At 43.6% G+C, this 16327-nt stretch overlaps 1 protein-coding gene across 4 annotated transcripts in view; it reads left to right on the top strand.

The window, feature by feature from the left end:
- Positions 1 to 16327, top strand: part of LOC118317457 (glutamate receptor-interacting protein 2-like) — a 30230-nt gene that overhangs the window by 1032 nt on the left and 12871 nt on the right. For 3 of the 4 annotated variants that reach the window (XM_047330960.1, XM_047330961.1, XM_047330962.1), the window contains exons 2-10: positions 5060 to 5140; positions 5906 to 6041; positions 8519 to 8664; positions 9857 to 9940; positions 10040 to 10115; positions 11158 to 11303; positions 13025 to 13172; positions 13255 to 13424; positions 16066 to 16194. In XM_047330960.1, coding sequence (XP_047186916.1) covers positions 5060 to 5140; positions 5906 to 6041; positions 8519 to 8664; positions 9857 to 9940; positions 10040 to 10115; positions 11158 to 11303; positions 13025 to 13172; positions 13255 to 13424; positions 16066 to 16194 — 1116 coding nt within the window. Of the gene's footprint in view, positions 1 to 1652; positions 2261 to 5059; positions 5141 to 5905; positions 6042 to 8518; positions 8665 to 9856; positions 9941 to 10039; positions 10116 to 11157; positions 11304 to 13024; positions 13173 to 13254; positions 13425 to 16065; positions 16195 to 16327 lie in introns of those variants that run through there. The other variant, XM_035646163.2, reaches the window with a different exon arrangement.

Below are 16327 nucleotides of genomic sequence, written 5' to 3'. Positions count from 1 at the left end.
ATCACCATAGGGTGGCAGTGTGGTCAGTTTGATCGATGAGGAGGTTTTTGTTTCAGGCCCTCATCTCCAGAATAACTACTCTGTCTTTATAACATGCAAAACAAAAATGTTTTTTAATCTAGATGAATAATCTGGAATAAAGTACTACTATCATCAAATACTGTAAAAAAGAAATCCAGAATTCTGTGTATATGCCAGTCTAACTGCAAAAAAATTGTCGTTGCTTATCTAATTATTACATTATCACTCCCTCCGCATCAAAAATGTGGATTTCCAGTCGAGATGAAGTGCAGAACAGTCAATTTTGTATTATTACCCAACACTTGCCACCCTGTTCCCAGAGGTTTTTATCAGTCCAGGTAGCTGCTCTGTCTCCCGATGCTCTTTCTTCTGTTGGAAATTAATTAGTCTCGCTCTGAAACACGACGCGTGCTCACAGTGTAAATGGGGTATTAAGGACAAAAGTCTCAGAGGAAATTATCTACACCAAAGAGCATTGTGTCCACTGGTACGGCCGACTAATTAGGCTTCATGCAACAGCAGGTAGAAACATGGAAATGTTTGTTTGTAATTACTTAACACGTCTGTAATAGTGGCACGAGGGTATAATTTCCTTTTACGCAAAATACAACTTTTGCTTAACAAATGTTTGTGTTGCTGGTGTTAATTCCCCTACTGTCAGTGTTCCAGTGATAGAATCATTTGCTCACCATCACACAGATGATGCAGATGAAGGATCAGAGGGGCTTCCAGTGAGGCTGGAGGAATGCATTTGTTGTTGGTGGCAGTGGGGGTCAGGAAGAGAGGAGGCAGGCGTTAAGGCTCGTGTGCATGACAAATGGTCCGACAGGTGCGGCGATGGGTCAGTCAGCAGACCGCTGACCGATCCTCCGTGTTTGGTTGGAGGTGACTCGTGGGGCCCCTCGGATTAGCAGAGGGTCATTTCGACCTCCTGAGGGGGGAAACAAGAGACCCCGAGCTTTGCACGACATGCATTTATGTATCTTTTTAACAATTGCATTACATGTATTGTATTTTCTCATGAGGATAAAATCTGAACCCACGGCCCTGTGCTCGACAACTGCACAGTACGTTGATTGAATTTCAGCTGTCAGACATGTTCTCAAACAGGCAGCTGCACAGGAATCTTCATTTGGTTGCTGTGTGTGTGTGTGTGTGTGTGTGTGTGTGTGTGTGTGTGTGTGTGTGTGTGTGTGTGTGTGTGTGTGTGTGTGTGTGTGTGTGTGTGTGTGTGTGTGTGTGTGTGTGTGTGTGTGTGTGTGTGAACGGGTGCAGTCTCTGTGTGAGAAAAATGTGACACTGTGAAAGGCTCAGTCTGACAATGAATGTGCAGGTGGTGTTAATTGTACCGAGAGTTGAGTGTGTGGGGTGTGTGCAATTTTGTCATGCTTAATCTCAGTGTGTGTGTGTGTGTGTGTGTGTGTGTGTGTGTGTGTGTGTGTGTGTGTGTGTGTGTGTGTGTGTGTGTGTGTGTGTGTGTGTGTGTGTGTGTGTGTGTGTGTGTGTGTGTGTGTGTGTGTGTGTGTGTGTGTGTGTGTGTGTGTGCACGCTGGGGGAGGGAGGGACTATCATGTGTGCCTGCCTCACTGAACCCCTCTGGCTGAGGGAGAGAGAGAGAGAGAGAACGAGCAAACACACTCACTCGGGCTCTGTGTGAGAGAGAGAGAGCAGGGTCTTATTTGTGTGAGCTCATGTGTGTATGAGCAAGGGATGATAAATCCTCTGGAAAAAGGATGAATGGTTAGTATGAAGAGCTCAAAAACGGGACGGCGGCAAGATGGCAAAAGAAAGAACTTGAAAGCCATTTCTCTCCCTGCCTTGGATTCTTACAGAGACAGAGTTTAGTATGATGCATCTTTTTTTTAAAGGACTGAGGAGAATTATTTCCTGCTGACTTCTTTTTGCCACCAAGTTTAAATAGGGAAGGGAGCTAGAGACCATCTGAGGATCTCAGTTTGCCCTCTGGAGCTCCACACTTCACTGGGCTTTGAAAACAGGGACAGGGGTTAAACAAATGTTGGACCGGAGAGAAAAGGAATGACGGAATGAAGACAGTGTTTCTCTGTCATCTGAGCGGCTGAGACTCTGTCTCTGGGGGGTCGCCTACTGTAGTCTCAAGTGGAACCTCGGTTCTCTGTCCACAACTGAAGATCAGCAGGGACACTTCCCGAGGGCGGCTGCGCGGACTATACTACAGCCATGCTGTGTGGTCTGAGGAGGGACACCAAGAACAGCACTGGTAAGAGGAGCAGATCTTTGCAATATCGAGTTAGGGTGTGAACTTATGTGTTGTATGGGGATTTTAGGGCAGGAGGGGCTGAGTGATCGTCTGCATCATTCACTAACCTGTAAAGATCTGCTTATATCTGAAATGAATTCATCTGAAGAGGCAGCCACAACAAGATGATCACATTTAAACTCAATGCCAATATGTTAAATCATTCTTATTAACTCATGCATTGTGGCAGTGATAGGTCGCAAGATATTTAAATGCCCATGGAATGGAGCACCCGCTCTTCATACCATCCTGCCATGTGTATTTGGGGCAGATATAGCAATGTGAACTGGGTCCGGCGGGGCCCAGTTTATAAATAAAGTTTTACTTCCGAGAATAGCAGTATGATTTCATTTTCATTGTCAGTGCTGCCCCCATATTTAACCTACATTCTGATTGGATACGGGAGGGATGGGACACAGTGCCCTGAATTAAAATCAGAAGTTAATTACTTCACCACATATTTAAAAATAAGTCCTTTAGACTCAGCTTCTCTGATAAATCATATCCGTGAGCCAATAACTACGTTTGTAATAGTCTGATTAATTGGGCTGTTTGTTTATCAGCTCCATCCTGATCCTCATTCAGGTCATCAGGGTGAGTGATGGCTGTTGGAAACTGGAGGAGGATGGCTGGGGGATGGCTTGATGGCACAGTGGCGTTCAGTCACGTGCAACGCGATGGCTATGGCGTAACCCAGAGCTAACGTTGCCTTTTGACTGCAATGACAGCTGCTGGACTGTCAGGGCCCTCAGGAGCCCGCGTGGGTACGAGGCTTTCGCCCGGCCTAACGTGTTTGTGATGTGTCACTCGCTTTGTATATGTGCGTTTGTGCCTCACAGCTACTGGACAGGATGTCTGTGCAGGGATGTGTGTGTAAATTAGTGTGAAATACCATGTTATGCATATGCACCGTATGTATCACTAAAATATGCACATGCACAGTGAAGATATTTCCGTGGTTAAGTGTGACTCATGCAGCTGTGCGCGCGAGAAGGATGAATTTTCTTCGTTACTCCTCATGTCCAGGGTATTGCCCAGAGGTTTAAGGTCAGAGAAGGTTTGACAAAGGATCCATGCCCCTCAGCTGTCGGAAGGCTTCCATGTGGAGACTTGATGTGGACAGAGGGAAGGGGGTGGATTGAATTTCCTCCCAGCGATCGCCTCCCCCAGTTCCGTCTTTGTGAATCAGAACAGATGAAAGAGAAAGACATGTTGGAGTAACCAAAATGTCATTTTTCCATGTCAAATGGAGATGTTACCTCGAAAAGGATGACAGACTCCCCATATATTTTATACGCATTAAATGTATCGTGCAATTATGAAAATTGATATCAACAGATAAGAGATACATATTCTTTGTCTCAGTTCTCTTTGGTAGATAATCGTTGCCATTTTTGCAGAGATATAAAGAGGAAGCATAATGTACTGTGGACTACAAGCTTTTTAACCATATATTTATTTACATTTTGGCAAATTGGCACCATTGAGAAAGTAGGCTATATTCACTATTAGTAATTTGTATTTCTAACGTACCCAAGAATGTACAGACTGGCTTACTTTACTTTACTGCGGAAAACCTAAAAACACAACAATTCTCAAGCAATTTCTGGAGCTATGAAGAGCATCTTTTTTCAGGGATTCCTGAGCAGACATTTACTCTGATGGAGTAATTAACACTAAACCTAAAAATGTATATACCTGCATGTTCAGATTTGACTGAGTTATGACTCTGAGAAGGAATACGATTCTTTGAAGCAAACTGCAATAAGTGGGCGCTATGGGTTGTTGAAGTACCTCTCTTGCCTCTATGACTCTCCTCTGTGTGTCACAGCCGCTGCTGCAGCCTGTGAGCGCGGCCTGCGTCAGGCCAAATCAATGGGCCAGACTACAATAACCAACTACCCATTGTTTCAGAATCACATGTAGACATGCCTCATGCCTGAAGTATCAGGCACTAACATGCACCTCCTGCTCTTAAAAAGAGGACTTGGCACAGCTCCTCTTTAAGTTGGTAATATGACGTTCAGTCGGTGCTGGACGGCTGAAAAGGTAATCCACAGTGGACAGGATTAGAGAAGTGCTCAGTCAGTTTTCTCATCACTGTGACTGCTGACATGTTTCAATGGCTGCATTCAGGTTCAGAGGGCCAGTCAGTGGCTCTGCTAATCTGCGGCCTGCCCAGCGCTGTTTCAGAAATTGGTCACAACTGTGGGTTAAAAAAAAAAAGAAAGAAAGAAAGAAAGGAAAACGTGTTTCCCTCGCAGAGCAGATTGAACATTTACATGCTTTCTGTAGCTAGCAGCTGCTGTAAATGACATGCAAATGATAATTTTCCATTATCAGTCCATTAACCAGCATGCCGTTCCTTCAGGAAAATTTCCATGCTTTAGCAGTTGCATACATCAAACTCTCTGGCAAATTTATTCTTGTGTTAAATTAATGGTTTTCAAGGGTCTTTGCTGCAGTCGGAGAGGATCTATTTTAAGCCCTTGACCCTTTTATAGGGTGGTGGTGGAATCAGAGTGGAGTTCCAGGTTTCTGAGTTGGGGCTGATTACTTTGTTTCAGCTTCCTGACGGATGAATGCGGCTGTTGGATTAGTGATGTTTCCCTCCCTGGGGCCCAACATTACCCAGGGTGCAGTTCAAGGCATTAAAGTGTGGCCAGTTGTCATGATGTGCAATTGACGGTTGTGATCATTCAGCCTTCCGCTGCAGAGTTTCCCCTGTACAGTTTCCCAACAGCACCTCTGTCTCCTCAGATGAAGGACCATACTCGAAGGGAAGCAAGGAGTCCGGGGGAAGTGACCAATCACATTTGTCCAGGAGGCGCAGCCTTTCAGGTACGATACAGTCAAACCTGGCTTCACGCCATGTTGTTTTCTATCTGTTGTCCGATTCCTGCTACTGCACCTAATTCACCTGTGTCCTCAACAGGAGGAAGAGTTGTGCCGTATTTGACTGAGATTTTTTTGTCTGTGTGCACGCGGGGTCGTGCGTCTCCTGTATTTTGTTTGATGTTGCGTTGTTTTGAGTGCTTACGTAAGGGGGGAAAAGCGCTTGTGTGGCATACCTGTCATTGGTACTAAACTACACTGGGTAGACTTCACGTAGGGTGATTTCAGAGCTCAGCACAATGCATTCCACGAGACAGAATGAGTCCTCTGATGACACTATATAACCACATATACATCCACCATATTGGAGGTTATTGTCCAAGTAATTTTCATTCACTTTCTAATACAATTGGATGTCATTTTACGACCTGATGAGTCTGCCGCTATCCCCAGATAGTGTTTGTAATCATGCCCTGACTCTCCTTCTATTATTAGTATTGAATGAAACACCACAGTAGGACTCGTGTCCCTCCTCCTCCGTCTGAAGGCATCACGCAGATTCACTCAGACTGAGAGATTTGAAGGGACAAGGAGAAGTCAGGAGAGTGACAAAATGAAGTATGCGGCTGTGTGTCAGGGAGCGTTTCAGTGAGAGATTGAGGAGGGAAAGGACGACAGAGATTCCTCCGTTGCCTCTCAGACGGGGCGATGCTGTCAAGCAGATGCTAATGCTGACTGTGGATCTGTGCCTTTGTCTGTATGTGTCAGCAGAAGAGTACAGGGGAGTGACCACGGTGGACCTGATAAAAAGGGAAGGCAGCAGCCTTGGCCTCACCATCTCCGGTGGCTCCGATAAGGACGGCAAGCCCAGAGTGTCAAACCTACGGCCAGGTGGGCTCGCTGCCAGGTGAGATCTCTGCCCTGTGACGCCATGAAACCCTGGCAACTGCACCGAGCTGTCCGGACTTGTCACTCTGCTCCAACAAAACGTGCGAGTGTTGCAAAGTTACATCGGCTCGCCCTGTGCTTTTAAAAAAAAATGATGTCACCACGAAACTACAATAGGATTTTTCCATGAAGTCAAATTTAAATGTACATTTTCTTTAACTTAATGCTTAGTTCACCTCATGGTGGTAATTCTTCAATATAGCGCTTTTATGAGCTTGTTCTGGTTTGTTCTGATTCGTTTTGAGTCAACAACATGGAACTCATTTTCCCCAACACCAACACCATGAAAAGAAAAGAAGAAACATAGCAGAGGACTCACGTTCCCTGATGACCAAGCAGCATGTGACAGACGACTAACACACCCTGTTTCCTTTTGTTTTTTTTAAAGAATGGCACAGCTCTCTTCTTGGCCAAATATGCCATCAAGTCCACGGAGGTTTGAAGACAGACACTGTGCTAATTCCCTCCGAGCAGCTCCGTCTTCCCACAGCTGACTTCAGTGCTTGTGTGGAAGTGCTAGATAATTCACTGGGTGGGCAGAGACAGGCGGGCAGACAGGAGAGAGACGGACAGGGACGTTGTGTGATGAGACTGGACAGGGCCGGCCGGCTCTGCTGGTGAAGACGTCTGTCTGTCTGTCTGTCTGTCTGTCTGTCTGCTGTCAGTGCTGATTGGCAGTAGCCCAAAGGTGAGAGGGGCAAACGGGGCAGAACATCTATTAAATTAATTAGCTCCCCAGTGTGTTGACTCAGAATGTCACATGTGAGACACCATGTACAGTCATCAGCGTCCGAGGAGGAGAGGCCTTCGGGCCACCACACGCTCGCTGTTCGACACAGCTGGCCCTGGATGTCAGTCCACATACAGCCGAAGCATTTATAGCTGCATTACCACAACGTTTGAACACAAATTGATAAAGCAAATCAGTATAACCTCCTGTAGATATCCCATTGTAGATGTTGCGACTTAAACAAAAAGGGACACGGGAAGGGAAACGGTGGCCACAGAGAACTTTCGTGCCCCTAGCGGTTCCAGGTGGTTTCAGTTTCTTTTCCTCAGAACTTCCCCGAGGAAGTTGTCAACACCACTTTGGAGATAACGGGGTAGAAGAAAGAAGTATGTACACTGAAGCTCCTACTTCACTTTTTCTGGCCTCGAGCGTTGACTCGCTGCAGCATCATGTGTAACTCAGTGCCAGCAGCCTGGCTACTGTCCACAGCAGAAAAACAACTGTAAAAATCCAAATTTGAACAAATAACCTGGAGTTAAATGTCCAGTAGTATTAATAAGTCAGTTCATCTGTTCCAACGTCTGCCATCTCCAGCTGATGTCGGGAGAAAGCTATTGTCTTCCTTGTTTCGGTCATGCGATGGTTGACGTTGTCCTTTTTGTGTGAAAAGCAAAAAACAGCGTCCCGGTGGACAAGAGAACATTATGGTGAAAGTAAGGCTTATAGGGACCAAATACTGTATAAGCTCGGATGGTGCCGTTTTTCTGTTGGTAGATTGTGCAATCAGTTTTAGCATCATGATGACAAGTTTAATCAAAAAAGTTGTCTATTTCTGCTTTAAGCTTCAGTGGGACATAGAGTAATGGAACAGCACAAATACACAAAATAATTTGAAGCATTTTGTTTGTTATTCTTATAATGATAATGAGCAAACCGAAGACGAGTCCTGTCTGCTTTAAGAGTACAGCATAGATGTCTCAGTTTGAATTTCTGCCGCTTTGAGATTGTGCGGTAAAAAAACAGCCGTTAACATTTATTCAGATGAAATGGCTGCATCTCATGTCATCTCATCTCATTATGATAAAATCCACTGGTTTGGGGGCATACGGGGAGACAAAGTGTTCAACAAGATAAGAGTGAAGAGTTGTGGCTCGTCCAAAACCAAAACAATGAGCTGAAAATGAAGCGTAACGTTTGTTCGGGCAAAATACTGAAGTCACGCCTCCATAGGATGATTGGAATCCGATGTTCTCGACACACTTCACAATAGTTGGCTCATTCACAGCCGTGTAGCGAGTGACACCCTGTTGAAACCATACAGCCTGAGACTTAACACTGTTACTCAGATGAATACGCTCATGCCTGTGCTGTTTTCTTCCACAGCTTCCTTCTCCATCCCAACCTCCTCCCTATGTAGTATTGTGTCGTGTCGATTTAACTGAGATTTATGACCATGTAGGTGTTTATTAGTATGAAGGCGGATTAGCAGAATCCTCATCATATTCCACTCAAACAGCACTTTTCTGCTGAATTTTTGATTGTTTTTTACATAAATGGTCAAGTCCTGGATGTAAATGTCCCGACTGAATCAACTAAAAGTTGCTGATAATCATCTGTTGGCTCCTCATCACGAGCCGCATCAGTCAGATTACAGATGTTTGCAGTTGCGGAGGGAACCTGTGAGTCTGTTCCATCCCTCTCCACAGGAGTGACCAGCTGAATGTAGGAGACTACATCAAGTCAGTCAATGGCATCAACCTATCAAAGCTTCGCCATGATGAGATTATCAGCCTGCTGAAGAACATCGGGGAGCGAGTTGTGCTGGAGGTGGAGTACGAGCTGCCTCCGTTCGGTGGGTGACGTGTACGAGAGGAGTGGTCTGTGCTAAAAACACTGTGTTGTATATTTTTTTTTCCAAATGATCAGAAGAGAAGAAAAGAGAATAAATAGAGTAGTAATCAACAAGGGCTTCAGACCTCAGTGAAATTTAAGATGACTTAACTTTTGGTGTCTGATAATATTCTGTCTGTGTGTCTCTGCTCGACAATCACACCAAAGAGAGAAATCCATGTGTAGAAAATGTTAGATATTTAGGAAGAGTACATACGAAAGCTGTGATTGCAAAGTAGAGCAGAGTTAAAGACATCAGGCTGCTGAGTTTCTTCTGGAACCACCATCTCTCCTGCTCTAAGCTGATAATATTGTTAGAATAAGAATTGGGAGAGACAGAAGCATCAGCAGGAATAGTTCTCGCTAAATCCCTCCAGACACTATGAACATGGTTACATCATCACTGGATGTTAGCACATTGAATATTACTCTGTTATTTTTTCTGCAGCAAAAATAGATTAAAAAAAAAAACATGTGTAAAATTTGCTAAAAGAGGACAAAGTCACAAAGGTCTTTGGTTTTTGCTTTTCAAATTACACAAAAGTAGGAAATAAGATTATTGGCTGACAGTAAAAATGATCCCACAGCAAAACATGTGCATCCAAGTACAGTATGGTCATCCTTTACATAGAGCACATTTGAAAACAACAAATATAAAGCAACCAAGTGTTGTACAGAAATATGAGAATTACAGTTAAATACAGACATATAATTACTTAAATCTAGGTTACATAAAACAACAATTTAATTTCCATGTGTATATTTCTGAACCACAGTTCTCACATAGACACCATCAACACTGCAGATTGTTCGTTAATTTATCGAGCCCCATTTTAACCTCGGCATCTTTTAACATGCAAATCGCCAAATGAATACTTATTGGGTTTCTCCAGTCAAGAAACACAGTTGGTCCCCAGGCGCTGCACTTTGTCCGCTGCTCTGAAATCGTTAATATGGATCAAGTACAGAGAATTCATTTCACCTCTGAGATCAATTAAACACATTTTGTACAGTCTCACGAATCAGCACTTTCAAGACACAAACAACACTAACATTAAAATGTGGTGGAATCTTTTTACACTTGTAATGCGTCATTGTGTGTGTAGCTGTGCAAGCGTTATAGTCATGTCTTGTCATTCTCCCTCCACTCTTAGTCCAGACCCCCTCAGGAGTCCTGACCAAAACAATAGAGGTGTGTTTACACAAGGAGGGAAACAGCTTTGGGTTTGTCATGAGAGGTAGGTGGATGAGGCTGTCGTTTTTGTAAACCATTCGGTCTGAACAGTTAGTTTTCACTTTTTTGCAATGATTTATCTCTGTGTTTTTGGATTTTTTAGGAGGCTTTCATGAAGACTGGCGCAGGTCTCGTCCTTTGGTGGTGACGTACGTCCGACCCGGTGGTCCTGCTGACAGGTAAGGAGTTGGTTAGATCAGACACACTTACGTACATCAAATTAGTGTTCTCTGTGAGTAATGTACTTTACTTTTCGAAACTACGTTCACTTGAGTAAACTGGACTTGTGTTCCTGCAGTGAATTAGAGCTCAGCGGCGCACACGTGCAGTAGAGCAGTGCCGGGAGGCGGAGGCGTGGTTTAATGGCATAGCAGTGTGTCGGGGTAGATGTGCGGGGCCTCCCGGCACTGCACTGACACAATGTGGTCGGCAAAAGTTAAGTTGTGTGCTCCGACATTAGATGATACATGTTAATTGGCACAAGCCAGTCATATTTCAGCTCTTGTCATTGTGGAAGCTACACAGTTGCTGTTGTGGAGGATGCATCATGGTTTCACATTTGGATTATAACCAAGTGCAATAAAATTGTCCATGAGGGTAATTGATCCACTTATATTCTATCCTTGATTATTTGAATCAATTTAGTGGGACATCATTTCTTAATTGCCAATACAATGTACAAAACTTAGTGTAAGTAAAAGTGCGACCCTGTGAGGTGTACTCTATTGGAAATAATAAAATAAAAGAATACAGTGTACATGGCATCACATAACTAAAAACAATATAGCATTCAGTATCCTAAATTTTTTATCAGGAAGTAACCTACATGGAGTTGTTACCTTAAAAATGATTTTATCTAAACAACAATATATTAATTTGCGCATTATTATGTCCTTTGCATCAGACTCCTGCATGAAATTGTGTCTGCGACACATAGAGCGTATGTTATCTTCAAAGCAGAAAGGCCACTGCTCATCCCGGGGCTAATGCAACATTGCACTTGCCCATGAAAACGGCGAGAACCAAAACAGCGGAGCAAACATAATTCACCATCGAAGACTTTTATGGCCGTTTATCTTGTTTATCCTTCATCTCACCTGGGAGGGAACTCTCGCGTGGAACTGTTTCATGATTTACTGTGACTGGTGATTAAACTCTTGTATGAGCATCCTGTGCTGGTCACCCATGTTTTCTCTCTTTCTCCCCCATGTGTGTCTCCAGAGAGGGCACTTTGAAGGCCGGCGACCGAGTATTGAGCATAGACGGGATGCCTTTAAACAGAGAGAAGCACGCTGACGCTTTGACCATGCTGATGCAGAGCGGCCAGGAAGCTCTGTTCCTGATTGAGTATGACGTCTCTGTCATGGGTGAGCACACAAACACAGGGAATATGTGGAGGCATGGTCGGGCAGCGTTGCTCTGAGGGTAAATAATGTGGCCGTTTGTCTGCGTGGATTTGAGGGAGTGTCGTTGCGAGAGACGCCACCAGGGGAGTCACTCGGGCCCGAGAGCACACTACCACAGGGAAAGGGTGGACGGGTGATGTGCTTTATCATAATGTGTGGGTCTCTCTCCTCTCCTGAATCATATCAGGTTTAATCTCCATTTTAAAAAGTACTTTACTCCTTGCAGTGATTTATCAGGCAGAGTGTGTCACAACTTTCAGGAATGGTATATTTGGTGCTATTAGGAGTTTATTTAAGAGGACAATCAAATAAATAAAACAAACTTTCAAATCTGTATTAAAGGGACTCTCCTGCGACTTAGGTTTCTGTAAAGTTGGATTATTCATTCAGATTCATTCTTCCAGAAAAATACAAAATAATATTAGCAACTGTTGTAAAGCCTGTAGTCGTGACTAAGGGTATCCTGAGCACTGATCAATAGACTAATAATCAATTAATTTGATCAAATAACGAGAGGCCACAGTGTAAAAGAGCAGCTATATAATATGAATTGTAATAGTGCCATGACAATGTATGTACAGTCATATGAACCAAAAGATGTTTATAGATAAATAAAAGTTCAATTGACTTTTCCATTGGATCTGTGATCTAATAAATAAAACAACAAAGATCAGTCTGACTGTGTCAGTACAGAGTGAATCAAATTAAAATACGCTCAACCTTTGGTCAAAAAGAAGTCAAATATGCCCCTAATCACTGTTGCTCCCTATGTGAGTTAAAGCCTCCATTTGGAGAAGGTGACAAATTCTCATGATCGCACACTTTGCACTGGTCTGTGTAAAGTGGGGCAGGTCACAGAGGACACTTGACACACAGTGTGTTTCTGTATGTGGGAATTTAGGATTCAGACCTCCAGACAGACAGATGGTCTAAACAGTTACTCAGTGTCGCTAACTGTGAAACCTACAGAACGTGAAAACAACTTGGATCTGAAGACTCATGAACTGTAATTAGTCATATGGATGGATTATGAAAAAACAGGCCACTTGACACAGATGATAAAAGCCATGCAACATAGGAGCGAGACACCCAGACAGTTTTGATGGTTAATTAGTGCTGTTTTTTAGTTGTTTTGCATCCTGTTGTTCTCCCTGAAGTCTTTGTGGTCATTCTACATCATTTCACATTTCTTTATGGCCAATTTGCAACGCTTTGTGGTGGTTTCTAGTCTCACGCTGGTCATAGTGCTTCTTCTCTTTTTACTCATGTTTGGTTTATTTTTTTCTCTCTTGCTCTTTGTTGACATTTGGTATTTTCTTTGTGTTTTTTTTACCCACAACTCTTCGTAGTTTGTTTGTGTTTTATTTCAGTGACATGGCCCCATAGAGTGACGGGACATGTCAGTAATCCTTCCATGCATTAAGGACAGTATGAAACACTCACAGTTGACTGGGTATGATTTTTGGGTGCAGTATTGTAGCATGTTGATACATGAGCTTGAGTCAACATTTCACTGGTCCAAATAAGATTTGTTCATAATGTACTGAGAAAACTGTTTTCTTTTCATTTTTGGTCAAGACTGTAATGATTGTGTTAGAGATAGTGTGTTGTTTCTGTCCATAGAGACATGCAGAGATCTTGATCTTGATCTCTGACCTCTCTGTGTGTGTTTCCTGCTTCAGAGGCTGTGCAACAAGCCTCGGGCCCCCTGCTGGTGGAGATTGTGAAGGGTCCGTCTGCCAGCCTGGGGATCAGTCTCACCACAACAATATACAGGAGCAAACAAGTTATTATTATTGACAAGATAAAGGCAGCTAGCGTGGTTGAAAGGTGAAACCGACCTCTTATATTTTTACCGCCCCACAGAAGCATTTCCTGTAGAAACTTTCCTGATACAGTCTCACTCTCTCAGGTGCGGAGCGCTGCGCGCAGGTGACATCCTCCTGTCCATAGACGGGACCAGCACAGAGCACTGCTCCCTGATGGAGGCCACGCAGCTACTGGCCAGCACCTCGGATATCGTCAAACTAGAGATTCTTCCAGCTAGTCAGAGCAGACTTCCTGTCAGACCACAAGATACAGGTATGTCCTGCAGCAGGTGACACAGCTAGTCAATGTGAGACGCTGCATCATGAAGTTGAGAGAGAGACACAGATATATGAGAGGGTTTTCAGAGCCCAAGGTGATGACTTCAAATTACCAGTTTTCTGTCGGACCAAACAGCAGATTTAGTAACTAGTTTCAGATGCATTTCCACAGATGAGGCCTTTCCTCTCTAAACTTGTTAATCATTTAAAGCCAAATAAGGCAAAATTATGCAACATTTAATAAAAAGAAAAGGCGAGCAGGCTATGGTTCCGGCACGTCGCCCTCGCCATATGTGTTGTGACTGTTCTGCTCTTAGCTATGTTACCTACAGCTGTAAAGAGCCTGGCTGGCTCCCAGCTGCCCTCTTCAGCGTGCTGTGAATAGGCCTGAGTGTGCTTATGTGTGTGTGTGTGCACGCTGCTGGCCACAATCTCTCTGCCTTCGCACTTGGCCTCTTATGCATACCAACAAGCTACACACACACACACACACACACACACACACACACACACACATATACGCTCACACACACATGTTCGTGTCATGTGCTGCAGACCTATTTATGGGTCAGCAGCTGCAGAAGCTACTTAACATGTGAGCAGGCGTGGTATCATACAGAATGACAAAGAGAAATGAGCAGGAGTTCAGTGTTCTCTAGGATCACTCAATCCTCTCTTCTAACATCCAATGTCTATCAAAAATATAAAAGCTACTCATTCAAAAAGATTAAAAAGCTTCGAGGGGCAGCAAGCCAAACCTCAACTGATTGTCAGCGCAGCAGCTTCAGCTGTTCATTACCCTCAGTCGAATTAGCTGTGAGCATAATCAACAGGATTTATTATAAGCTGATTGTATCATTAGAAATTCAAACCAAAACAGTCTGAACAAATCAAAAACAGTGTTTGACTTTTTATTTCCCCATTTCTCTTCCACTGACATTCAGAATCCCTGGTTTTTCATGGATGAAATTTTTTTTTTAATATCCTGAACTATACATTTTGATCTGATATTTTGACGTTTCAATACAACCATATGATTGATCCGTTTAAATGTGCCTTACATTTCCTCATGACTTAAAAAAGAGGGTGTGGCTCCGCTGCAGTTCACTTTAGATGATGTGGAACGCTATGGATCCCAAATTTGCTCTTATGTACTGCACTTGAGTAAAAGTATTTAATTTACATTGCAGCATTACTGAAGACAACGCAAATAAATACTCTCCAAGGCTGGCGAGTGAAATACTTCAACTGTTTCGGGTTATTTTGACTATTGAACTGTCTCAATTCAACGTGCAGCACAGGCGTCACTTCTCTATACAATTACAGTCATGTGTGTTGTCTTCGAAAATTTAAATGCAATCGTCATGATAAGATGATATTTTCAGTTTCTTTTCCCCTCCCCCAGGACAAGACACGATTATAAGATGCAATTTGTCTAATCTCCTCTGGGGATTTAATAAGACTGATATGGCCACTAAGAGATTAAGAGTTAATGTTTCCTACCACCAGCACAGATTGAAAACACCATTTCTTGGAGAGCTTCCCGAGCTTAACATAAGCCAGCAGAGCCGGAGCTTTACAGGTTTGACTGAGTCCAATGGAAGCTGGCTCTCTGAAAGGGGCCCGAGGTCCTCCTGCATGTATTCTGATTATATACAGTCGGCTTTAACCAGGTCCACTGAATGTGGCAAACATCGCATGCGCTACTGTAGTTTTCCGGCAAATCCCCCATCCACACGAGCAAGTTGTCAGCGATTAGACCCCTGCAAATGAGGCGGCAAGGATTACTGTCACATGCAACACTCAGTGACAAATTTAGCCACACAGATCTGTAAAGGAAAGTTAATTATTGAGGTGTGTGTCTTGCAGCGGGTCAGTTTTCCCCTTTGCATACTTCATAAAGACTGTTTGACTGGATGCACTTTGTTTCACAGGCTTTTGGGCATCAGGGATAAAAATGCCTTTCAGAATTCACAACAGTCTCTGCTCTCCCTATGGTTCAATGATGGAGACATCAAGGGAATTGATTCAAAAAAACAAACATGAATCAAGCAAAAGATCAAATTGAATCATATTTAAATTATTCTGTTTGCCAATCCGATGCTGACACAGACACCCTGCATCATCAACAATCAAGTGTTCAGCTGCCCTCAATCAAGGTGAAGACACACACATCCGGCCAGTATTTCTCTCTCATCATGCCGAGCGGTCAGCTCACTCCGGCTGTGTTCGCACCATCGGGATCTTTTGAAAATGAAATGATAAACATGATCTACAATTTGCACACGGCTTTGTGGAAGCTTGCTTGTAAAAGTAAGATTTAAAAAAATATATTTATATTTTTAGACCCTGCACCACTTCCCATTCAGCTCCCAGTGTCTAACTGATTCTCAGATGCTCATCGAAATACATTAAACTACAGGATTTAATCTAGTGCACCATGACGACAACATTAAATATCAATTACTCTGCTCTGAATTTCCCTCCAGGCGCCGTGCGGTGTGGTTTTAAATTTAGACATGGGGAATGAAAAGCTTGATTTCATGGGTAGATTTTTAGAAAAGTGTGAAACAGATTTGAAAGAGGACTGGATCTGGTTTGACTTAATGGATGTTTCTGGCTCCTTGCGGCTGCAGTAAAAGTGCAGAAGAGCAACCACCATCACTGGGACCAAAGCAGCAACTACTGCCATCCCCCACATGCCAGCCACAGCAAGACATGGAGCAGCCCCAGCCACCCACACAACCAGCAAGACCACTGCAAATGTAAGTTATCGCTTGTGACAGCACTGCTGCTGGCGAGACACCAGAGCAGGAGCCCTTCTCTCCCGCGCGTTTGTTAAGTCTCATGCCTCCAACACTGTCACCACATCGCCTTCCTTTTGTCGCATGTGCCCAT

Source organism: Scophthalmus maximus, chromosome 3 (genome assembly GCF_022379125.1).
Source record: "Scophthalmus maximus strain ysfricsl-2021 chromosome 3, ASM2237912v1, whole genome shotgun sequence".
In the NCBI taxonomy this organism is placed as follows: Eukaryota; Metazoa; Chordata; class Actinopteri; order Pleuronectiformes; family Scophthalmidae; genus Scophthalmus; species Scophthalmus maximus.
Note: the sequence above shows the minus strand (reverse complement) of the source record. Positions and strands in the feature narration are given on the sequence as shown.